At 41.5% G+C, this 25,590-nt stretch overlaps 1 protein-coding gene across 1 annotated transcript in view; it reads right to left on the bottom strand.

Annotated features, from left to right (window-relative positions):
• EFNB1 (ephrin B1) overlaps window positions 1–25,590 on the bottom strand; it is a 763,535-nt gene that overhangs the window by 78,937 nt on the left and 659,008 nt on the right. Inside the window, exon 3 of the mRNA XM_044057094.1 lies at window positions 3,230–3,322. Within this exon, the coding sequence (XP_043913029.1) occupies window positions 3,230–3,322 (93 nt within the window). The remainder of the gene's footprint in view (window positions 1–3,229; window positions 3,323–25,590) is intronic.

Below are 25,590 nucleotides of genomic sequence, written 5' to 3'. Positions count from 1 at the left end.
AGAGGTCGCCACAGCGGAACTCCAGTCCACTAATGATTGGCAGTAGATTTTTACGTGCCAAGTTGCCAGCCCTGACACACAACCTTCAACGAAGGTACGCCCATTCACGCATGTCTTTACACAGAAGACGCTCTAGCTGAGAATCGAACAGGACAACGTCTTACTGTGAGGCGACAACGCTACCGCAGCACCAAGGTACATACCAAAAGAGGCATTGTACTCAATTACTGGCCTGAGGATGGAAGAGTACAGGGAGGTTATAACTTCTTTTTTTCTGGAGGCAATGCCCTTACTTATGAGATGAGTGATACCGAATGCACTTCTTACCACTGTAGACACATGGTGATCAAAGATAAGATTGCTGTCCAACCTGTGTGCCCAGGTCTGTCACTACTAAGTGTGTACTTAGGGTGTTGCTACTGATGTGGTAGTTAGCAGGAACATCGCTCTTACTGAAAGGGATTATAATACATATTTTTGCATTGAGTTTAATGCCATGACTTTGGCACCTATCATTTGTTTGTGTAAAACTCTCTTGTAGGATGTTGACATCATTTGGAGATTCTATGGCTGCTCCCAGTTTGTAGTCATTAGCAAACTTTGTCAGCCACAGACCTTTAGTTTTTAGTTGTACTTCAGAGAAACAGTTTCCAAAAAAGTAGAGGTGCCAGAACTGATCCCTGTGGAACACCACTGGTTACAGGTCTGCTGTTGGAGGTGGATTCCCCTATTTTTACTACATATGTTCTATCAGTGAGCCAGTTAATGACCATCTGACGATATAAGTGTTGATACCTAACTGGGTGAGTTTGTCAACAATGCTTATGTGGGGGATAGTGTCAAACACCTTAGATAGGCTGCGTGCACAGATTTTCCCTCATTCAGGGCTCAGTTTGCAATCATTAGCAAACTGTGTCAGCCACAGACCTTTAGTTTTTGCTTGCACTTCAGAGAAACAGTTTCCAAAAAGTAGAGGTCCCAGAACTGATCCCTGCGGAACATCACTGGTTACAGGTCTGCTGTTGGATGTGGACTCCCCTATTTTTACTATATGTATTCTATCAGTAAGCCAGTTAATGACCATCTGACGATATAAGGGTTAATACCTAGCTGGATGAGTTTGTCAATGATAGCTGTGTGGGGGACAGTGTCAAACACCTTGGCTATGTCTAGATAGGCTGCATGCACAGATTTTCCCTCGTTCAGGGCCTTGGTGACTGTCTCAAAGCAGTTCACCAGGCTTAACAGGCATGATCTCCCTTTGACAAATCCAAACTGAGTAGGCTTATATCTTTGTTGATATGTTCCATGATGATCCGCTCCATGGCCTTGCAGATAAGGCTAGTCAGGCTAATAGGTTTATAGTTACAGGGGTCAGTGGAAGCACCACCTTTGTGCAAGGGAATAACAGTGGCTTTTTTCCATTCAGGTGGAAAGAAGCCAGTGCTTAGACTATGACTGAAAAGAGTACCAAGTGGTGTTGCTAATTCTTGTTTGAACCCATGTAGGACACAGACTGGGATGTTATCAGGTGTTCTTAGAGAGGGCCTCTATGACCTGCTCTTTAAAGATACAAGATAGGGACAGGTGGTAGGGATGTCATGGGGTACATGTGGTGGGGACAGGGGAGTGAAGTTTTCACAGAACCTGTTGGCCAACAAATTAGTTATGTCCACAGGCTTAGCATATGTGGTATCACTAACTACCACTTTGCCACAAATCTGGGCCTTTCCTTTTAGGTTACAGATGCAACTAAAGAACGCCTTACGGTTGTCCTTAGTTGAGGCAGCTAATTTGGATTCAAAGTTTGCTTTGGAGGACTTTACAAGAAGTCTTATTTGTTTATTTAACCTGAGGCTGTTTCTACATCAGTCCTGAAAATGCACATGTGCCTTGTCACTCTTGGCTAAGTCCATCCCTCCGTCCATCCATCTACAACATCTTTTTCCCATTTTTGCTCATGTGGGTGGGGTGTCACTTCAACAGTGACAGTAATCTAGAGCCAAGGTTTTACAGTGCTGGGTGGCTAGCCCTGCTGCAGTAGTTCTTCCACACCACACACTTGCATGAACACTCACATCTATGGCCAATTTGAAGTGTCCACTCTACCTACTGAATGTCTTTGGAATGTGGGAGATAACCGGGCCATCTGGAGGAAATCCACGCAAACACAAGAAGGACATGCAGACTCTGCATAGAAGGCAACCCAGTCGAGAATCAAATCAGAGAACCTCTTGCTGTGAGGCGACAACACTACAGTTGCGTCACTGTGCCGCCCTCACCACTGTGTCACCCTTCACTCTTGACTAAATAAATAGATACAAATGCCTTGCAGAAAGCAGTCTTAAAGTACTTCTGTAGATGGCTATGGCTAGGTTACAGCTGTGTGTCTCGGATAATCAGTTGTTAAAATTAAAATGGAAGCTCTCAGCTACGCAGGTGTAACAGGTATGACTCCACAGCAATGAAGATGAAAAAGTGGGGAGTTCTTAAAAGACAGGACAGCATGTAGTGCAACAAGCCAAAGGGCACCAAGTATAAATACAGAAATAAAAAAGAGGTGCACACAGGCTTAACCATGTGAGAGTGTGACCACTTTTTTTTACCTCGGAGACAACCTGATCATTGACACCAATTTTTTTTTTGCTGAAAAGTAATTAAAAATCTGAACCTTGATGGAATAAAACCTATTTTTATCCTTACTTTTTGCATCTAGGTAAACATTCAAAATGAACACTGTATATCTCTGTAAGAATGCTAGCAAGAAGAAAGATTTTGCTTTCTGTGATATACTTGTGTTTATTATGGACTACTGTAGATATGCGCCAGTCACTTTGACTTGCAAAGAATTTGGTACAGTTTTACATTTCTCCTAACATGCATGCATAGTGACTGCACATGCACAACATGGTAACATTAACAGCTATTTAAGTGTTAGGTTATTTTGAAGATTGAGTAAGAGGAAACTATACATTAAAATAAATAATGCACAGTAAAGTGAAACAACTTTTTATTTTGTAGCAGTTATATTTTATTGTAGATCTACTGTTGGGTTCCCGGTTTACACTATAGTTACATTGTCTTAGGACTTCACCACAATTTTTGTTTTAGACATAAAAAGCCAATAATTTGTATCAGCAGTGTCTGTGTGTGTGTGTGTGTGTGTGTGTGTGTAAACGCACGTGCATATGTGCACTTTACTTCATGCTCAGATTGAAAAGAGGCATACCTTGGCCAACTTTCATAATTATCTTCATCCAATGGGTCCTACAAACACCCCCTTCTCTGTTCTCCAGTCCTTCCAAGGTTCCATTGGATGTAGCTGTAAAGAAACATAAAATACATTGAGATAAAAAGTCATTCTGATGACATAACTGAGCCAAATTGAGACCCTACTCATGATCTAGACAAACTACAAACTGCAAGCAATTAAATTAAATCATAGCAAACACTAGAACAACTTTACATAAAGTGTGTGTGTTGGGAGTATGGTGGGGATGGGGAACCGAATATTTAAAACTGATCAGATTCACAGACGTTTTTAAAATTAATCTGAATCATGACTGCTAACAGAAACTTATTTTAGAGAACATCTTCAGTAGTGTGACACAGTGTATGTAGCGCACTGGGTATTTACCTATGACACCTGTGGGCAAGCTCTATCATCCCAGTTCACATCATATGAAAAGTACCTGATTAGTAAGACGTTTCTAAACACTTGCAGTGTTTCCTCCAGTGAATGCATTCCACATCTGCCAACTATGTAACACACTGGCAGCAGACACTATCAAAACAATGTGGTAGTCAAACACAGAGAACTGAGAGTTTGAAATAGCTTCATTCTATAGTCTCAACTTTGACTCCTTTTTTTCCTCTAAAATCACATCTTTGACTGAGCAAATCAATTGATCCTTTTTTCACATCTGCAAAAAGACACTTCTGCATAATATTTTTACTTGTTTAACAGATTAATAAAAAATATGAAGAAATCAGAAATAAAATCAATCTTCTACCTAGTTGTTTAATATGCTGGTGTAACAAGTTGTGTTCACTTGGTCATTTACTACACTCACGTGCAAGGTTCCTGACATGAAAATTGTGTGACTGACTACTTACAGAAGCATGTAAAGCTTGACATCCTTGAGAATAATCCTCTCCATCTGTTTAGGCATTCCTGGTTACAGACCAACTAGTTAGCACTGCTCCAAACCTTTTTTTTTCCAGAATCTCTTTATTTCAATTTTCTTTTTTCAAATAATAACAACAATATGGTAACTCAAAAACACAAATAAACAATACAAATACCTATCTAAAGAAAAAAAAGACAACAATCTCGTTCCGAGAAAATTATTTATATATATATATATATATATATATATATATATATATATATATATATATATACACAATATATACACAAAGTATGAGAATTTGGTCTCATAAGGGATAAAGTCCAGATGCACAACTATCAGCAGAAAAATAAAGTTCTACTTTTGTAATTCCAAAAGGGGTTGTAAAGTGAGGGCCATAAAGTGAGTGCATCTGAACAATTAGCTTCACTTGTGAAATGACTAAAGAGAGGTGAGTGATCAGCCTCAACTAGCAGGCATAAATGTGGCTGGGAACAGATGCAGACAACACATGCGCACTTTAACTACTTAAATAAGGTGTTTGTGCTCTACCAGTGTTTCACTCAAGGTACTCCTGCAGACAATTACATGCCCATAAAGCCACTGGTGTTATTCTTTCCTGTTCTGCAGGTCAACCACTATATTATTTCACAAACGGCTATCTCTCCCAATGCATAGAAGAAAAGTGTATGCTTAAAATAATAATTGGTGGAAAGAGATAAAACTTGACACTTGTGTTATCTATTTATTTATCAAAATTAATTGAATTATTGTGACAATTTCATGGAAAATAAAATATGTTTTGAAAAAAAAGGTGCTTCTAAGAGCAGAGTTGCATGCATGAAGCTTCCATGTCCTAATCCTGTTAGCAGAACTGGACATTTTTCCATGCTTTCTCAGTCATATGTCTTTGCATCATACATCCTCGTATATTGGTGTTATAACTACAGAGTATGCTTTTTTAACTTTTGTTTAAAATACAGATTATTGTTGAGATGAATACATACTGCTGCAAGGTCTCCAGTCACCATATGTTACTTACCGCAGGACAGTTATTGGCCTAGGGTAGATTGATGTTTTTTCTGTGGAAAAAGACAGTCTTCATACCTCAGAACCCTACCTGATAGTCTTTTCTCCCATTCTGCTGGATGAATCTAGGCCATTTTTAACCAAGACAAGTATTCCTTCTTATCTTTCACACTATACCACCTATTCTTTCATTTCATGCTATTCCAGGTTCAGTGATGACAGAAGTTTGGACTTGGTGGTCATAGTAATACATTGTCCCTTTACCCTACATGTTCATATTTTTTCCACTGAACATTGCAGAAAGTACAATTTTGTACCTACCATAAATGTAGATGTTCGAGTGTACACCCTGCTGCAGTCATCACACTTGGGTTATCCTGTCGTCAGGCGGTCCCGCAGTCGGTCGAAATTCCAAAGTCTTGGTCCGGCGTCGGTTGCTGTTGCTTCTTCCCTGACATCAGTGCGCCAGGGGTATATATAATGCAACCAATGCCATTTTCTTCAGTTTTTCTTGCCCCAGATGTCAGGTGCCCCCAAAAAGGTGGTCATTAATTAGTACCAAATTAAGTAATTTCTGCACAAACACAAAATCCCTCCAGCTATAAGCAAATACATCAGGAAGGTATTGTAGAGATTTAGCCAGTCAGATCAGAGGGGATGGAGGGAGGGTAACCTGGACTGCAGCTGGGTATACACTCGAACATCTACATTTATGGTAGGTACAAAACTGTACTATGTTCATCGTGTTACCCTGCTGCAGTCATCACACTTGAGTAGAATCCCAAAGCTAAGGATGGGTGGAGGAGTTATAGAGGGTTAGAGGAGGCTAAAAGGCCCTGCAGAACTGCAGTGGCGAAGCCAGCCCCAGTCTTAGAGTAAAGTGGTAAGTGATAGTGTTTGGTAACGGTGTGTACAGAACTCCAAGTTGCAGCTTCCAAAATCTCCTTGGTTGGAACCCCTCTGAGGAAGGCTGTAGATGTAGCTGTTGCCCTGGTAGAGTGGGGCCTAATGGTAGCAGGAACTGGTTTTCCATGATGGGTATAGCAAAAACGAATGCAGTGTCCTGTCCATTTGGAAATGGTTTGTTTTGATATAGCCTTCCCTTGTGAAGCTGTAGCATAGGATACAAAGAGCTGGTCAGATTTTCTGAAAGCCTTAGTTTTATCCAAGTAGTAATGAAGTTGCCTGTGAATGTCCAAGGAATGCAGGAGTCTTTCTCCTTTGTTTTGTGGATTTGGGAAGAAGGTGGGTAAGTGAATGGTTTGATTTAAAGCCACACTGGAAACCACCTTAGGCATGAAGGAAGGATTAGTTCATAGAGAAACTCTGTCTTGATGGAAAATGAGGAAAGGTTCCACTGCCATTAGTGCCTGCAGCTCTGAGACTCTTCTAGCTGAAGTTATTGCTAGCAGCAGGGCAGTCTTCCATGATAGGAACTGTAGATCTGCAGAGAAAGCTGGTTCAAAGGGAGGTAGCGTAAGTTTTTCCAGAACAAAATTGAGGTCCCATGTTGGTGTAGGTGCTTTCCTGGGGGGCCTAATGTTTTTTTGCCCCTCTGAGGAACTGCCTTAGAAGTGGATGTGAAAATAAGGGTGGTTCGGTGTTGTAGTGGGCTGAAATAGCTGATGCATGGATTTTACTGGAAGAAAAAGAAAGTCCTTTGTGCAACATCTCAGTTAGATACTGTAGAATCTGAGGCATGAGAGGCTGAAGTGTGTTTTGGCCCTTAGCTTGGTTCCAGGCACAAAACCTTTTCCATTTGTCCGAATAGGCCTTCCTGGTGCTGGGCCTCCTAGCTGCTTGGGAAAGAGGAGCTGGCCGGAAGCTTAGTTGATGTGCCATGTAGCCAGACTTAAGGTTTTGAGCTGGCTGTGAAGAATCTGATTGTTTTGCTGTGTGAGCAAATGAGCAATTTGTGATAAAATCCAAGGTGAGCCCTGGGCCATATTCCTCAATAGTGGGTACCAGTGCTGGCGTGGCCAGTCTGGGGCTATGAGTATCAGTCGTGGTCTCTCCTTTCTGACTTTCAGAAGCACCTTTGTGAGGAGAGGCAATGGAGGGAAGGCATATACTGTCAGGTTTTTCCAACTGAATGAGAGTGCATCCACTTTCCAAGCTTGATGGTGAAGTGTCCTTGTACAAAATTTTGTCACTTGATAGTTTTGAGGACTGGCAAACAGGTCTGTGTCTGGAAGGCCCCATTTTTGAGTTATCATTGCAAATACTTGTGGATCCAGTTTCCACTCGTGGGGATCTATGATGTTTATGCTGAGGTCGTCTGCCAATGTGTTCCTTTTTCCTGGCAGGAATTGAGCTTGTAACTGAACGTGGTAAGCCAGAGCTGTGTTCCACAAGGTCATTGCTTGCCTGCATAGAGGGTAGGAGTGTGTACCCCCTTGTTTGTTTATGTACCACATTACTGTGGTGTTGTCCGTCCTTATTGCAAGTTGTCCTGGATGTAATAGATTCTTGAAGGCTGCATTCTGTACAGCTAGCATCTCTTCTTGATTGATGTGCAGATTCCTTTGTTCTGCAGTCCATACGCCTTGAACGCACTGTCCTGCCATGTGTGCCCCCCAGGCGTAGTCCGATGCATCTGTTGTCATAGTTTGCCTGGCTGGGGGCAAGGTGAAAGGCTGTCCCTTGTTGAGGTGACATGCCTGTGACCACCATAGAAACTCCTGTTGTAGGCAGGGAATGAGAGATATCATTGTGTCCAAGCTGTGGCTGTGTTGAGACCATACGCTTTTTAGGTACCACGGTAATTTCCTCATATGCAGCTTTGCAAATGGTATTAGTAGTATGCAAGATGCCATGAAGTCCAAGGCCTGCAGAATTTTTCTTGCAGGCAGTTGGGTCTTTGTTGCCATTGTTTTGAAATATTGAGTCAGTTGTAGTTGTTTGTCTGGCGTCAGATAAGCCTTCTGGGCCGTTGTATTCAAGCTGGCACCCAGGAATGTCATATTTTGTGAGGGTACTAGTTTTGATTTCTTTTCGTTTACTGTGTACCCCAGGCAACGTAGGAAATGTTTTACAAAAGCCAGATGTTGTAAGAGGATGTCCTTGCTTTCTGCTTGGATGAGGCAGTCATCCAGGTATTGGTATATTTGAATTCCTCTTTGTCTGCAGTATGCAATTACTGGTGCCAGGCATTTTGTGAAGACCCTGGGCACAGTAGATAAGCCAAAGGGCAGTGCAGAGAATTGGTAATGGGTTGAACCTGCAATGAAACGGAGGTATCTTCTGCAACTTTGTCTGATAGGGACATGCAAGTATGCCTCCTTGAGGTCCAACGTTATTAGCCATGCTTTCTTGCCCAACATGGGAAGAAGCTCCTGTAGTGTTAGCATCTTGAATTTGGGTACTTGTAAGAAGGTGTTTAGAGTTGAAAGGTCCAGAATTGGTCTCCAGGCATTGTCCTTTATGGGAACCAGAAAGAGTCTTGAGTAAAATCCTTGGCCTTGCTCTCGAGTAGGTACCAGTTGAATGGCTGTCATGTCCATGAGAGCTGTAATTTGTTTTTGTGCCTCTGCCCATTGATTTTGTGGCAGGTTTGGCATTCCTCTTTTCATTGGCAAGGTGTGAAAAAGGAATCTGTATCCTCATGAAATTATGTCTAGGACCCACTTGTTCTTTGTGACAATGTGCCAGTTGTCTGAAAAAAGTGCGAGTTTTCCACCCATGGGGGCTGCCAAGAGAGTGTTGCTTGGCCAGATGAGGTGCAAGTCATTGAGTTTGCCTTCTGGTAGTTTGGGACCTGTCTTCTCCTCCCTTCTGTGCTGCAGTGCCCCATTGTCGAGGTTTGTACTGGACTTGGGGTTGTCCTCTGCCTCTTGGACGTCTGTATTTACCCCTCTGTGGTCTGTCAGTAGCTGGAAAGGACCACTTTTTTGTTGGCCAATTTCTGCTGAAGCGAGGGGGCTGTACCTGTAGGAAATCTTTGACTGTCTGCATAGATTTTGCCTTATCCTCCATTTTCTTTAAGACTTCCTCTGCTTTAACTCCAAAAAGAACATTCTGTTGTAAGGGAGCATCTAGAAGCTTTGCTTTAACATGATCAGGCAGAGTTTGTTCCTTTAACCAAGCAAGCCTATGTATAACAGACCCAATGACAGCTGCTCTGCAGGAAGCCTCCAAAGAATCAAATCCACATTGTAAAGTATGTTTGCCCACCTGTTCAGTTGCATGCAACAGATCCTGCATTTCTTTCAATTCAGACTGTTGACGGAGTGTGCTCATTTTTTGTTTTAACTGAGACATTAGAAATTGCTGATATTTTAGCATGTGAAATTGGCAATTTAGTGCCCTCATAGCTAGATTGGCTGAGGTGTAAACCTTTTTCCCCCACCTGTCTAGTGCTCTGGAGTCCCTTTCAGAGGGTACAGGATTTTTTGCCGTAGAAGCCTTAGCCCCTTTGGGACCCTGGGAGATAGTCTCTGGATCAGCAACAGGGCTTTTATAAAGAAATTTGTGGGAATCAGGCACTCTATAGTATCTGTCAGGTTTGGCCGGAGCAGGAGGCAGAGAATCTGAGTTCAAACTGGATTCTAAGTAAACATCATCCACAATGTCTAAAACTGGGGGGATGGCAAGTGGTCTGTGCTGGGGGAGTAAAAGAAACTCTCTGAGCCTTTTCTTTGAGTCAGAGTAGTCCTGACCTTCCCAGTGAAAATGTTCCCTCATAGTGTGTAATGTTTCCCCAAAGGAGTAGTCTTCAGGAGGAGAAGCTGCGGGAATAGAATCCTCAGCATCAGAATCTTCATAGGGGGAGAAGGAGTAATCTTGGTCCTCAGAGGAGCCTGAGGAAATAGACACTTGTTCAGAGGAGGCATAATCTTCCTCTTGTCTAGGCCTTTTGTCGGGTGGGGGTTGGGAACCCCTGATTAAAGAGATCAAATCTTCAGCCATTTTGAGCATCTGTTTCTTAGGCATGGGGCCTTGAACTGGAGACTGAAGTGCAGTCTTTTTAGGTTTAATAGGAGTCTTAGTCTTAGGATACACTTTTATGGTGAGCGTCGTCAGTCTGAAGATGCCTTCAGAAACCGAAGGTGTTTCTGCAGCACTGACATCTTTGTCAGCAGTGTCGTCAGTAGGGGCTAAAAAAATGGCTGCGTAAGCCTAATACTTTCCGTCAAAAGTTCCAAAGCGGTCTCGGGTTCCAGATCTGCGGTAGTCAGGGGCTGCGTCGGAGCCTCACTGAAGACCAGTGAACCGGAGACCGGACCAGCCGAGGCCTCGGAGTCTGGCTTGGGTCGAGGCTGCCTGTCCTTATCCTTGCGTTTTTTGTGCACGCCAGTAGTCGGTTGCTCCGACTGCATAGTGTAGTTAAATTTTCTACCGAAGTAGTGTTGTGCGAAATCAAAGCATCTTTTTATAGTACGCTTATTAAACCTAGCACAAAAATGACAACCAGTGACGTCGTGGTCTGGGCCTAGGCAAGGTATGCAGTAAGAATGGAAATCCTTATGAGGTATTTGCTTCCCACAAGAAATACAAGTGTTAACTTTTTCTGACATCAGTCTGAGGCAAGAAAAGTTTCCCCAACGGGGTACTTAGCTTTACTGAAGACTTCGGATCTGAAATTCGACTTCGAAAATCTCAGGAGTCGACCGACCGGCACTTGCGAACTGCTTCTGCTTCGGGCACCGCGCGGCAAGAAAGACTGAAGAAAATGGCGTCGGTTGCATTATATATACCCCTGGTGCACTGACGTCAGGGAAGAAGCAACAGCAACCAACGCCGGACCAAAACTTTGGAATTCCGGCCGACTGCGGGACCGCCTGACGACAGGATAACCCAAGTGTGATGACTGCAGCAGGGTAACATGATGAACATCAGCTGGGTTGTGACTCATCACAGGCTAATGGCAGCAACCCAAGCAAGCTTCAAAGAAGCACCTGAACAAGTGGCGCAACAAATTCACACTAGTAATTCTCTTTCCGATCTTTACTAATTTGTACCAGACAAGACGCAAGGACTCTACCAAGTGTGTAATGATGACTGTTAGCACACACCAGTCCTACTACCCATTCTTTAGTCTATCGGCATGATTTCCTAAACAGCAGAAAGAAAATACCTTCCTAAAAACTGATTCAGTCTCCGTTCCCACTGCTCCAAACCTTAAAGTCCAGAGTCAGGGTTTGAATGTGACCTCACTTTTGGAATGCTTCAAAGAGAAAAACAATGTTTCTGTAAATGAATGGAATGTACTTGTGGAGGACAGTAGTGATACAAGTTATGAACATTTTCTAATTTCAATGGCCCAAATGCAATCTGTATAAATGTGCAGAAATGTGAAACATAACTGACCACCCTAAGAGCTAAAAAAATCTGAACTAAGCTGGATCACTGTCAAAAATGGTGGGCTACCATGTGGATGGCAATAGGCATGAAATATGGGAAGGAGGCAGCACTGAGTAGTAAGTCACAAGTACACCTTCCCCAGGTGGAAAACAGTGGTAAATTGGCACTGTCTTGCTGACTGTTCTAGCCACCACCAAAAGCAAGGATGATGATGACACTGGGTATGTATGTGTGTGTTTGTGAGCAATACGTGTATAAGTATTCATATGCTTACAAATGCATGTGTGTGTGACAAGTGTGTAAGGACACTGGCATCAATTCTGAGAAGGGGTGTGGCTGACAGAACTAGATTATCTTTTATATACCACACTCATTATGCAGGCATCTCTACTTTAAGCATTCTAATGTCATTGCCTCACTGACCCTCTGCTTGTGTAGAATCCTAGGGGTCTTAGTGAGTTACACTGAATATAACTCTGCTGTAGGCAGTTTCCTCCATCACTGAAACATCCAACCCTTCATGGACTACATCCTTACTTTGCAACCATATCAGGATGACAGTGTGGGCAGTGAGGACTGTCAAAATTGCAGTCTGGACTCACGCAGGATTCTGCATGTATGGAGACCATCTCTGTAGGGCCAATGTTTGCCTGATCAAAAGAGACTGAAAGGACTGGAGACTCTGTGTGTGTGTGTGTGTGTGTGTGTGTGTGTGTGTGTGTGTGTGTGTGTGTGTGTGTGTGTGTGTGTGTATCCATCTATCTATGTGTACATATATATGTAAACACACACACAGATAAACCATTGAAAAAATGCAAAAGGGATGCAGTCAGACTAAAGTCTTCACTGAGTAAAACCTTAAACCTTCTGTAGTGGAGGCCTGGATGCTACTTGGGATATTTTCTGGCACCCTAAAGCTAACGGACATCAGGCTAGATTTTAAGCTCTGGGTTTCTAAAGTACAGCCAAACAATCCAACTATGAAGTACTGATGAAGCCAAAAATAAAAAAAAAGCCAAATCATGCATGTCTACAGCAAGTGAGGTCTTGACTCTGCCCATAAAGAAATAAAAAGTAAAAAATCTGAGGCATTCAGAAGCAATGTAGCTGAAACACTGGTAGGTCCTCTTAAGGGATCATCTGCATATATCACATGGGATTCCACTACAGGAGGTTTAAGGTTTTACACAGTGAAGACCCAAGCTTGGCTGTGTCTTTCTTGCAGTTTCTCTCTCTCTTTCTCTGTATGTGTGTGAGTGTGTGTGTGTGTGTGTGTGTGTGTGTGTGTGTGTGTGTGTGTGTATATATATATATATATATATATATATATATATATATATATATATATATATATATGTTTACTATCAAAATGTACTACAATTCAACGAGTGTCCTTTACCAAATGCCACTGTGTATTTCCTAATATAAGGTCAACTTTACGAATACAGATTACGGTACATTGCAGATCGCAAAATTTACCCTTTTCTTCACTGTAGTGCGATCTCTGAGTTGGAATTTATAATTTGACGGTGGTGTGGGAGGTGCAGGGAGGCTTGCCCCCCCCCCCAAAAAACATTAACTGCAGCGGTTTGCAGTACTGAACTGCATATGTTCGTACTGCTGGCAGGTAAGTGGCAGCAGGGAAACAAAAACCATGGAAGCCAAAAATATCAAATTTGATAGTGGTATGTAGTTTCAACCTTATTAGCTAACTAATATGCAGACTGTCAACATTTATCAACGATATTTTGTATTTCGACCAAATTTATTATGATGTTTGGGATTTTGATAGTAAACCATATAAATATGTATATACATACATATGTATATGCATAAATATATATATATATATATATATATATATATATATATATATATATATATATATATATATATATAGGTCCACTTGTAAATCTTGAAAGCTCATAATCTTGAAATTCAAAATACTGAATCAAAAATCTTGAAAGTTCAAAATACTGAAAACTCAAAATACTGAATTTCATAATATTGAAAAAAACTACAGGATACTAACACTTACTATACTCCACCAAAAGTACATAGAGAAACAAATAAAAGAGAAAAGCATATTAGTTTACTCCAACTATTAGCAGGAGGGCAACCCCCCCCCTGCTACTTAAATATATCAACTCCGAGATCGCACTTTACTACACTAAGACGAGTTATGTTGTTGTATAGCAAATTAAAAGGGAACATGACTAAGGTTATAACAGGCAGTCATGAAGCACGTAATGGTATGTTTGCTGTTTTCTTCTGTGTAGTGTGATCTCGGAGTTCATATATTTAAGTAGCAGGGGATGTGGGGGCTTGCCCCCCACATGGGGGGTGCAGGGGGGCTTGCCCCCCTGCTTATAATTGGAGAAGAGTAATATGTTTTGTTATGTAGTTGTGTTGGAATATTGTAAGTGTTGGTGTACTCTGTTTTTTCAATATTATGAAATTCAGTATTTTGAGTTTTCAGTATTTTGAACTTTCAAGATTTTGGACTCAGTATTTTGAATTTCAAGATTATGAGCTTTCAAGATTTAGAAGCAGACTATATATATATATATATATGTGTGTGTATATATATATATATATATGTGTGTGTGTGTGTATGCCATTAGGTGCATCAGGAATAACTATCCGGTGATGTGAAATCTGGCTCTATGCAACTTGGTTACTGTTGATGTGACATCCCACTCTAAGTACAAAATTAGGAAATGGTGACTGATGCCAATGCCAATATATACTATTAGCATAAAAGCCATAGTGTTCCCATTAAATTCAGTACTATAAACCACTGCAGTATGGAACTAATGGTACAGCACAGCATACAAAGATGCTTGTGCTAAATAGCACAACCAAACCTAACTATTCTGCAATAATGGTGCAAGTGTGTGTGTGTATATATATATATATATATATATATATATATATATATATAGAGAGAGAGAGAGTGAGAGAGCGAGAGACATATATATATATATATATATATATATATATATATATATATATATATATATATATATATACATACAAGACACATATATATATATATATATATATATATACATATACACATACAGACTTAATTTTTGCCTGTAAACATTGCTTTGTATTACGAACAGATAGACACTGTTACAACACCTCAGTAACAGACAGAAAACATCTTTACAGTCCAGTAAGAGGTTACTACATTTGCAGGAAAAACAGAAATTAATTTCAGATAAGTGGGTAAATTTTTGCATTCAGAATAGAGAAAAAAAAACTTTCCCAGGGAGTATGTTAGACTGAAGTAATTGAAACTTGAGGCCGGGTTTCTTCATGTTTAACATCTAACACTCCTTCTTCTCTTCTTCCTCTGTAGCAGCAGGGCACCAACACGCCAAGCTAAGACAGATTCTCACTTAATTATTTTTCCAGCATGACTAATTATTAGATACAATGAGCTTTAAATCTCTCCCCCTCCCACAAAAAAATGATTCACAGCCAGCTTCTCCCCATCCCTTCAGAGCACAGCATTTTGTTTGCTTGTCAAGGATCCAGCATGTTAACAGTCATTATTGTGGATAGCTCAAGTGTTCTCTTATTTGCTGGGGGGGGGGGGGGGGGGGGGCTAATTAGATCGCACTCTACAGAAATGACCAATGCATCTTTTTAATGGGTGCGGTACAATGGCACAAAGCTATGAGATGTATAGGAAATTCCACTAAGCCCTACAGGGATAAAAACCTCACAGCAACTGGATCTTCTTTGTCTTCTCGAAATAGACAGCTTGTTAACTCCATGAAAATGGAATTTTTAACAATCACTTTGCCTAACCTGTCCACTTTCAATGGTAGCTTAGAGATGAAGGGTTGAAGATTGACAGTCTTTGTGAGGTTACTGGGAATACAGTCTCACATCATACAATATACTGTGTGCTAGTAGACTTCATGCCAAAAATTGCAACAGAATCTCCTTTTACTTCTATCCCTCCTAAACATATACATACATAAAAAAGAGAGAGAAAGAATATCATTCATTAATAAAACATCACTCAATCATAATTTGTCAGGAAATTTTAATTGAAATTGACCCAGTAAATAGTCTTAGGAATTAACTATGGGTCATGTGGGTGGGAGTGAGGGGGCACAAATCCCATCTTCCCTATGCATTTCATTAATGGCTAACACTGAGTTGAATTTCGAAAAAAAAATGTCTGATGTTATCTGATGATAAGAGAGTTGACTAACTCAACTGCTCTGACACATGCATGTGTGTGTGTGTATATGTATCACACACATATATATATATATATATTACACATACATATATAAAACACTCGTGTGTCTGTGCATGTATTTATGTGTGCAACTCTTGCTCTCTCTCTCTTGTCGCTGTTTCGGACATTGTGGCATATCACCCAATAAGCACCCCTCCAGTCAGTTGTTGCTTCTGTAGCAGTTACGTTTTTTACGAGGTAGAGTTGCTAGTCCAGCACCCTATGTGTGCATGACTTTCTGTCTATACACCGAGGCACAGATGGATATATCTTTACCTGATTCACAACACATTACAATATCCACTGCGGAAGGTGGAGAATAGTACATTTCAGGTTAAAAGATGAATAAAACACGAAAAATAAAATACAGAAGTTATATGTATAAAAAGGAAAATAAATGTATAAACAGGACACAAGAGGTAAACAAAGACAACAAAATGAGAAGATTATAGTAATGCAGAACCACACTGTTTTTAATGCCTTGCAGAGAAGCAATTACCATCATTTGGTTAACCATGCCAAAAGCCTACACTACATTAAGGTAACATCAGGATCTTCTATGAGCTTGTAAGCTGTCACTCAGCCTTTGCAAAACATAGCAAGGTAAGTGCAGAATAACTATTTCTGCAAAAAAAAAAAAAAAGTTCAGAACTTAACCATTGGGAATATGTATACAATATGCATTGTGTCCATCAGAATACCACAAGTGTGCAGATCATAAAGACACTTCATTAAGGAAGAAAAAACAGGACAAAACTCATGGAGAATGCAGCCCTGATGTTGCACTCCAGTGCAACAGAAGATGCACACATTTCCTTTAGCATGGTACTGGGATTTTCATTCCTCACATTTTTATAGACATAGCTGAAACTGTACTCCATCTGCTACTTCCTTGGACTACTGTAAATGTTCTGTGCATCTTTGTGATGCATCTGTACAAATGCTGTTCATAAACAATTGGTTAATTTAGGGGACTGTCATATATGACTTACAATGGATAAACTATATATATATTTTTTTAAATCATCATTTATATAGTTCCAGTGCTCACAAAGGATGCTGGCTATGCTAAAGTCATAACAACAAGAAAGGCAACATTTTTCTGAAAATAAGTGGACAGACTACTACATCACATAACATTTGGAAAGCTTGACAGCCCAATGAATCCCCTATGCGTAAATTTGTAAATGAGAATGTGAGTGTGTGTGTGTGTGTGCGAGAGAGAGTGTGTGTGTGTGTGTGTGTGTGTGTGTGTGTGTGTGTGAGACAGAGAGAGTGTGTGTGTGTGTGTGTGTGTGTGTGTGTGTATATGTCTGTGAGGGGGATGGGCTCAGTCTTCTTTGTATGCAAGCACAATCAGGAAAGTATTACTGGGGCAGAGGGAGTTGAATCCTTATTAGAACTGACACCAGACAGTACACATGCCACTTAAGATCTTACTAAGTGCCAGGCTGTGATCATTATATTGTGTAATGGCCAAATCAGTATATGCACACGTGCTAATCTCTTATGCTGAATGAAGGCATGACTGCTGAGAGTCTAACATTGTGCCTTAAATGTAGGGGCTTCTGCCAAAAACACTTTCCAACACAACAAAGACTACATTTGCTACTAGCTAAAAAAAAACCTTTTTCTTTTTGAAAAGCCTACCATAAATCAGAATACAGCACTGGAGAAGGGAGTATCCAACTCCCATCTTGGAAAAGGAAAAAAAAATGTATGCCCTGTATTCTAGCAATTACAGCGGTTTATTAACATAAAATGTGAATTTCTACTCTCAGTCCAGTGATTATAACAAATGGACAACCCATATGTCAGGACTGCAGTTGCATTCTTGAAGGACATCAAATAAATACAATATGATTTTTTTTCATCATTTTTGAATTTGGTTTGGAATTGTGTGGCCAGTACATTTTTTTTTGGGGGGGGGGGGACACTACTGCCACAGAGACAAACACATTTAAAATAGTATGTTTTTTTACTCTTTTTTTTGTTTGCTGTATCACTTTTTGGTAGAATGCAATGCCTATCATCCACTGTCAGCCTTAGTGACAATATATTCAACAAATAATTAAATAACAACAACCTGTAGCTTTGCATCACAACCTCAATATGGTGAATAATACCCTATTCATATTCCAGTTCAATAAGATATGGGTACCAGTACACATTAGTAAGTTTCTGACTTTAGTACAGTTTTCTAATCTATTCAGTATTGTGCCACAGCCTATCTATTTATAAAGCTATTTTGTCCCCTGAATTTCTTTTTTTTTTTTCCAATAATCATTTTTTATTGTTTTTCACAACCATATTACAAATTCACACACTATGTACAGTATATACAAAATGCTTCCATTGGTTAACTTCACATTATATGTCAACCTCATGTATTGACAATAGATACAGCACTAACAAGCAAAAGAAAAAAACATTAATAAATCAAAGCCAACAATCTGTATTATCTCTACATCCTCTGTCTAATCTAAGATTGATTTTACACTGTACTATAGGTCCCGAGAGAAAGTGGATAGGAACCTCTAAGCCAACACAACGTTGAAAATTTGCTCCCATATTTTTATATTGTTTATATTTTTCTTGTGATCACTAATTAACAATTTATGGGCTAAAATGTGTTTTATTGCCAACAATCTGAAATTTTCCCACAATGTCTGGGCTGGGTTCAACCAATTTGTGGCTATATATAATTTCATTAATAAGCAAATATTCATAATAACAATCCTTTTTGATTTATCTAAATTCTCCGGGGGAATATGAAGAATCATAAACTCCCAAGAGAGTGTTGAGTTTTGGTAGCCCATTTTTTGTATTGTCCCCTGAATTTCTGACTTCTCTGGATTTAGCTTCATGTGCAGCTAACCAAAAAAAATTCCTTTTGTCCAAATGACAGTCACAAACAATACTGGTGTTATTGGCAGTATCTAAAGAAAGGCTTTAATAAAAAGTGCACAAAACTGATTTAATGTGAATGCACAAAAAAGAAAAAAAAACTAACATGAACTCTTACAACCATAGTCAGAGATGTAACATGTTTTTGGGAAAAAAGTATCTTAAAAATTCATATTTGAACAGACACAGACTATGATGATGTTATCTTCTGGTTTGCTTTGTATGTCCATTTCTACATCTCCTAAATGAACACATCCTACTGGTTAGGATAATTACTTTTAGCCCTAAACTAACAGAAATGCAGATGTGTGAGCAACTCGCTGTAACAGTAGCTGTTTGTATAGGATCTTGGTTAAAGTAGAATTCCTGATTATGAGAAATAGTCGCAGATCGATAAATGACCAAGTAAGTGACTTGACTCTCAAAGCTCTGTGAATGTCTTGACACAGCACCCCCCCCAATCTGCAAACACACACCTGTGTCTCAGTCAAAAGAAAGAACTGGTCCACACCATATTCTTTTTCCTTCTAGGGTTGAAAGCAAGATAATAAGAAGTATGGACTGAGGATTATGTTGCTGCTTCAAAAACATCCCATGCACTAACATCTTTCAGTTATGCCACATTATTACCTGTGGCCATGACAGAATGTGATCCAACCTTTCTTTGTAGAGGCTTGCAATGGGCCTTGTCACAAAAGAAAATGCATTGTGCAATCCATTTAGAAATTGTCCGATTGGACACATGTTGTTACTCCCTTCTTATTTTCAGCAAAGTCTAGGAATAATTTGTCTGTCTAATGTCCATCATTCTGTCCAGGCAGTATCTCAGTTGTATATAAATGTCTAGTGAGTGTAAGACTCTTCTCCCTTTGTTCTGAGGTGCAGGGGAAAATGCTGGTAACTAAATTACTTGGTTCATGATAATTTCAGTAATAATGTCATGCATGAAGGAGGAGTTGGTATGCAGGTTCACTCTACCTTTGTGAAATACCAGGAAAGATTCTTTGTACTTCTGTGCGTGAAGCTCTGAAACTCTCCTGACTGACAACAACTAATAAAATGTCTTTTCAAGACCAGAATTTTAAGGTAACAGTCCAAATAGGTGGTAAGGTCAGCTTTTCTGTCATAAAGCTGAGATCCCCAGGCTGTAGCTATGGTCCACTGGAGAATCTTGAGGTGCAACATGGTCTTCAGAAACTGCCTGACACTGGTCTAGATGCTGGGTAGGGGTCTAATGGCTGACAGAAAGGCTAAGAGGTGCAACTACACTGAGTTATGCACAAAGCCAGCAGAAACAAGTTTGAATAGTTACTGGAAAACTGTAAGTTCATAGGTTCATAGGTTCATACTAGGCTATCTGCCATAGGGCATTTATAAGCCTAGCCAGAGTGTGTTTGGCTTTCGCCACCCATTTTAAATTAATTTTGCTATGCCCTTTTTCGAGGTTAGTATACTGTGTCTCTGTCTAACAGTGACACAGAAGTGATACCCGGGATAAACCTACGATCTCCCATCCACTCATCAAGATTCCTCTTGAAGAGAGTCAATGAGGGACTCTGCCTAACCTGGACTGGGATTTCATTCCAGAGTGAAGGGAGCCTCTGGGTTATGAATATGTCCCTCCAGCATGTCCTATTTATTTCACTGCTGAGGTTCAAGTCTCTCGAGTGTGTAGCTCGATGGGATTTGGATTTTCTGAGGTGCAGCATGTCCATTAATTCCGGGTTGGACATGGCTTTATACGTCAGGCACAGATCGCCTCTGAGCAGGCGGTATGCCACTGAGTAGAGCTGGAGTTTCTTTAACCGGGCAGCATATGGCATCTGTTTGAGCCCTTTGATCCTCTTGGTGAGGTACTTTTGGGGTCTTTCCAGTTGCAGCAGGTGTCTGGTAAGGTACATCCCAAAAGGGGCACTGTACTCAATTATGGGCCTGATGAGGGATGTGTAAAGAGGCACGATGACCTCCCCTGATCTAGATGTGAATCCCTTCATGATTAGGTGGGCTATATAAAATGTTTTTCTAACCACTTTGGCCACGTGGTTGTCAAATGAGAGATTGCTATCAACTTGGGTCCCCAGGTCCCTAATTACTTCTTAAGTACTTAATGGATTACCACCTATGTGGTAATTTGTGGGCACTTTGTTTTTGCCAAAGGGGATGACTATACACTTTTTGGCGTTTAGCTTGAGGCCATGGCTCTGGCACCAGTTGCCTGTTTCTGAGGCCCTTTTGGAGGATGCTTGTGTCGGCTGGAGAGTCTATTATGGCGCCCAGTTTGAAGTCATCTGCGAACTTGGTCAGCCACAGTCCTTCCGTGTTGGCCTGTACCTCCAAGAAATATATACCGAACAAGAGAGGTCCCAGGACTGAGCCTTGTGGGGCGCCACTTGTAACTGGTTTGGAGTCTGACATGGCTCCAGCAATTCTAACCATGTGGGTTCTGTCCTTGAGCCAGTTTGCAACCCATCTAGTGACATAGGGGTTTATATGTAAGCTGGTGAGCTTATCTATAATGCCCGAGTGGGGTATTGTATCGAAGGCTTTTGCGAGGTCCAGGTAGGCTGTGTAGACCACCTTCCCCTCGTCAATGGCCTTGGTGACTGTTTCAAAGAAATTGACCAGGTTTAAGAGGCAGGATCTGCCCTTAACAAAGCCGAACTGGATAGGATCCAGTATCTGTAGGTCCCCAATATCTTTATTTATGAGGTCCATGATGATCCTTTCCATAGCTTTGCAGACCAAGCTAGTCAGGCTTGTTTCCAGGATCCGTTGAGGCACCACCTTTATGGAGAGGGACCACTGTTGCTGTACGCCACTGTTTGGGTACATATCCTGTAGTAAGGCTGACATTGAACAGTAGTTTTAGGTTTGGGTTTAGCTTTTCTTGGAGTTCATGTAGGACACAGCCCGGGACACCGTCTGGTCCCATTGATGCTGTGTTTTTTGCTTTTACCTGAGGATCTGAGATGTCAGGGGGGCAGCACTCTGCTGGGATAGATATTTGCCGTTTTGGTGGGGGGGGGGTTGCGCTGAACCTGTCAGCTAGGATGTTGGCAATGTCTGTGGGTTCGGTGTATTTTTTGTCATTTTGGACTAATTCTGAGCATATCTGGGAATTCCCACCCAGGTTCCTAACATAACTAAAGAAAGCCTTGTGATTATCCTTAGTGTCCTGTGCAATTTTTCTCTCGAAGCTGGCCTTAGACGATTTTATGAGTGCCCGTAGTTTCTGCTAATACTGATCAGAGATGCCTTCCCTTTTTGGGATTTTGCTCTATCATGTAGTAGCTTCCTTCTTCTATTGTATAGTTTGTTTATGGCTGGGGTCCACCAGACAGGACGCCTGCCTTTGGAGGATTGGGTCTTGGTTTTATTTGGGATTGCATGATCCATGCATTCCTGAAGGTGTTCATAGAATGTGTTTATAAAGGATTCTGCGGTCTGGGTCGTATTTTCCACAGGCCCGGGGCTTTGAAGGATTCCACCTCGGTTTTGAGGAGTGTGAAATTTGCTTTAGAGAAGTTTTTCACTGTGGTTTTCTGGGCAGGGGGTGGGGTCAGGATGTGAATATCCAGTGAGATTAGTTTATGGTCTGATCTTACCAGTGAGGGATACACTTCTGGTCTGGAGCATAGAGTCCCCATGTTGGTGATGATCAGGTCCAGTATGTTTTCCCCTCTTGTGGGAGTGGTAACAAGTTGTTCCATAGCATTTGAGTTTATAAATTCTAGGAACCTTTGGGCTAGGGTGTTGGAGCTACAGTAATGCTCCCAGTCTATGTTTGGGTAGTTGAAGTTGCCCAATATAATGGTGTTTGGAGAGATCTTCATATTTTCCAGTGTTCTCAGGAAGGCCGAGTGGGGTTCCTGGGTTTGGGAGGGTGGTTTGTATCAGGCTATAAACTGGAAGGCAGTTTTACCCACTGTTAGTTGCACATGGATAGTCTCTGATGCTTCGTGCTGTGCCACCAACCTGGAGGTGTGGGTATCTTTGCCGAATATTGATACCCCCCCTCCTTTTGTGGTTCGGTCCAAGTTTTGGGGCCGAAAAGCATGGTATGAGGTATAACCTGGTAGTGCTGGGGTGCTCTTGGGAGCCTTGAACCAGGTTTCTGTTACTGCACAGATATTGATGTTCTCCATGCTAAGGAGAGTTTCGAAAAGTGCATCTTGAGGTTTAGACTTCTGGCGTTGAGTAGCATTACTCTTAATTTTTTATCCCTTGTGATACCTATGGAAGTGGGTTTGTCTTTTGAGTCTTGCCTAAAAAAGGCACTATGGGGGTAGCAAGAGCCTTTGCCAATATCCGAAAGCCCAGGGATGACAGGTGCAAGCCGTCCCTAGCGAAGCATCGTGGCTTGTCGAGCATGTCATCCCAGGCTGACAGGCATTGGATCCCCTTTGAATGACACCAATACTTAAGCCAATTTTTGAAATTGATCATCTTGTCTTCATATTGTGGCATCGTTCTTGGTGAGGGTAAGATGTTACTCAAGGTCAGGGTCATACCGGCCTGGGCTACATGCTCAGAGAGCTCCTCTATGTCTCTTTTCATGTAGTGCAGGGAGGTGCCGACAGGTCATTCACACCAGCATGGACAATGACTGAGTCATATTTGTACTTGCCTTGGAGTGACCTGAGTGCTTGTGTTATGTGGCGGATCCTAGCGCCCGACAGGCAGCTCACCGTGACCTTCTCCTTGTTCAGCCTGGTGGCGGGCGTCAGTGTGCCTGACGATAGAGTCACCTATTACAAGTGTATCAGGTGTGTTGTTTAGCCTTAAGGGCTGTGACTGTTCGCACACTGGCTTTGTGAGCTATGTGTTGCACGTGTTTTGTTTTGGGGTAGCGGTTGCTTGGGTGTCTGCTTTGGAGGTCTCTGCTGCTTTGGCAGATTTTTATTTAGAGCCTCCGAGTATGTTTTTGTGTGTTTATGTGTTTGGTTTGCTGTCGTGGTAGGTCTATCTGAGACTGGAATTGTAGTGAGTGTGGTTTCCTTCTCCTCCTGACTGGTTACACCAGTACTGAGTTGAGAGAGCTTAGCCTCCAGTTTGGCTATATGGTTGCATCTCTCACATGTGTTGGAATTTGTTGGGAGGAGGAAAGGGTTGTCCGTGTACATGAGGCAGTTGTAACATTGCCTCAATATTCCCAGATTCACCAGCTGGACCGGAGAGGAGATTGACAACTGACCTTTGGACATGCTAGAATAGTATTTGGAATTCCTTTATAATTGAAAAAAGGGCCAATGGGGAACAAGGTACTCAAGGGGAGTTTGTGAGGGTGTAGTGCTTTTAATTTTTTAGTGCTGACTTATATAATTGCTTTAGTGAGCAAGTGCCAGGTTAAGTACAGTTGTGTACACTTACCATAAATGTAGATGTTCGAGTGTCTTCACTGTTGCAGTCATCACTGTAGGGTTCTTCCTGCCGGCAGGCAGTCCTCGGTCGGCCAGAATCCCAAAGTCTGGGTCCGGCGTCGACTGTTCAGTCATGCTCCCGGACGTCAGAGCTTTAGGAGTACAAAGCTGCCAGCCGACGCCATGTTCTCCAGTTTTTCTTGCCCCAGATGTCAGGTGCCCAAAAATGAAGGCCAATAGTAAAACAAAAAAATAACATACAACAAACCCCATACCCTGAAGCAAATACACCTCAGAAGAAGGGTGAAGTAGGAAACCACACTAATGAAAGTATAAGAGGGGACAGGAGGGAGGGTAACCCAGACTGCAACAGTGAAGACACTCGAACATCTACATTTATGGTAAGTGTACACAACTGTACTATGTTCATCGTGTTTCACTGTTGCAGTCATCACTGTAGGGTTGAATCCCAAAGCTGAGATAAAGGGTGGTGGTTACAGAGCAGAAGGGGCAGCTAGAAGGCCCTGCAAGACTGCAGAAGCAAAGCCTGCCCTAGACTTAGAGTAAAGAGGGAGATTATAGTGCTTAGAGAAAGTATGCACTGAACTCCAAGTTGCAGCTTCCAAAATTTCTTTGGTAGGTACTCCCCTGAGAAAGGCAGCTGAAGTAGCAGCAGCTCTGGTAGAGTGAGTCCTAATCTTTCCTGGGATTTGCTTTCCATGATGAGAGTCACAAAATCTGATTCCATGAGCAATCCATTTAGAAATGGTCTGTTTTGAAATAGCTTTGCCTTGGGAATTTGTTGCATAAGAAACAAACAGTTGCTCTGTTTTCCTGATATCCTTGGTTCTGTCCAGGTAAAAACGAAGTTGTCTGTGTACATCCAAGGAATGCAAGATCTTTTCCCCCTTATTTTATGGATTAGTGAAAAAAGTTGGCAGGTGAACAGTTTGATTTTAAAGCCACTTTGGAAACCACTTTAGGCATGAAAGTAGGATTAGTCCTTAAAGACACCCTATCTTGGTGAAAAATAATATAAGGCTCCACAGCCATGAGTGCTTGTAACTCCGAGACTCTCCTGGCTGAAGTCAAAGCCAGCAGGATAGCTATCTTCCATGATAAATACTTAATATCAGATGTGGCAGCGGGCTCAAAAGGAGGCAGAGTGAGTTTTTCCAGAACATAGTTGAGGTCCCAGGCAGGTATGGGTGGTGTCCTAGGGGGCCTTAAATTATTTGCTCCTCTGAGATATTGTTTCAGAAGTGGATGGGAAAAGATTGGAGGATATGTATTGTAATGTGCAGAGATAGCTGAGGCATGTATTTTTATGGAGGAGAAGGATAAACCCTTATGTAGCATGTCTGTCAGGTAAAGTAAAATCAGTGGGAGACTAGGAATGAGGGGATCCAAATCCTGAGTATGCATCCAGGTGCAAAACCTCTTCCATTTACCTGCATAAGATTTTCTAGTGCTAGGCCGTCTGGCTTCTGAGATGACATCCATGACCTGTTTGGGAAGGAAAGGATTAATCATAGACCCTGAATTTGCCAGGCTGCCAGGCTGAGAGTTTTGACATGAGAGTACAGAACCTGGCCCT

This window comes from Protopterus annectens, chromosome 15.part0 (genome assembly GCF_019279795.1).
Source record: "Protopterus annectens isolate FY-2018-M chromosome 15.part0, PAN1.0, whole genome shotgun sequence".
NCBI lineage: Eukaryota > Metazoa > Chordata > Ceratodontiformes > Protopteridae > Protopterus > Protopterus annectens.
This window is presented reverse-complemented; position numbering and strand designations above follow the sequence as displayed.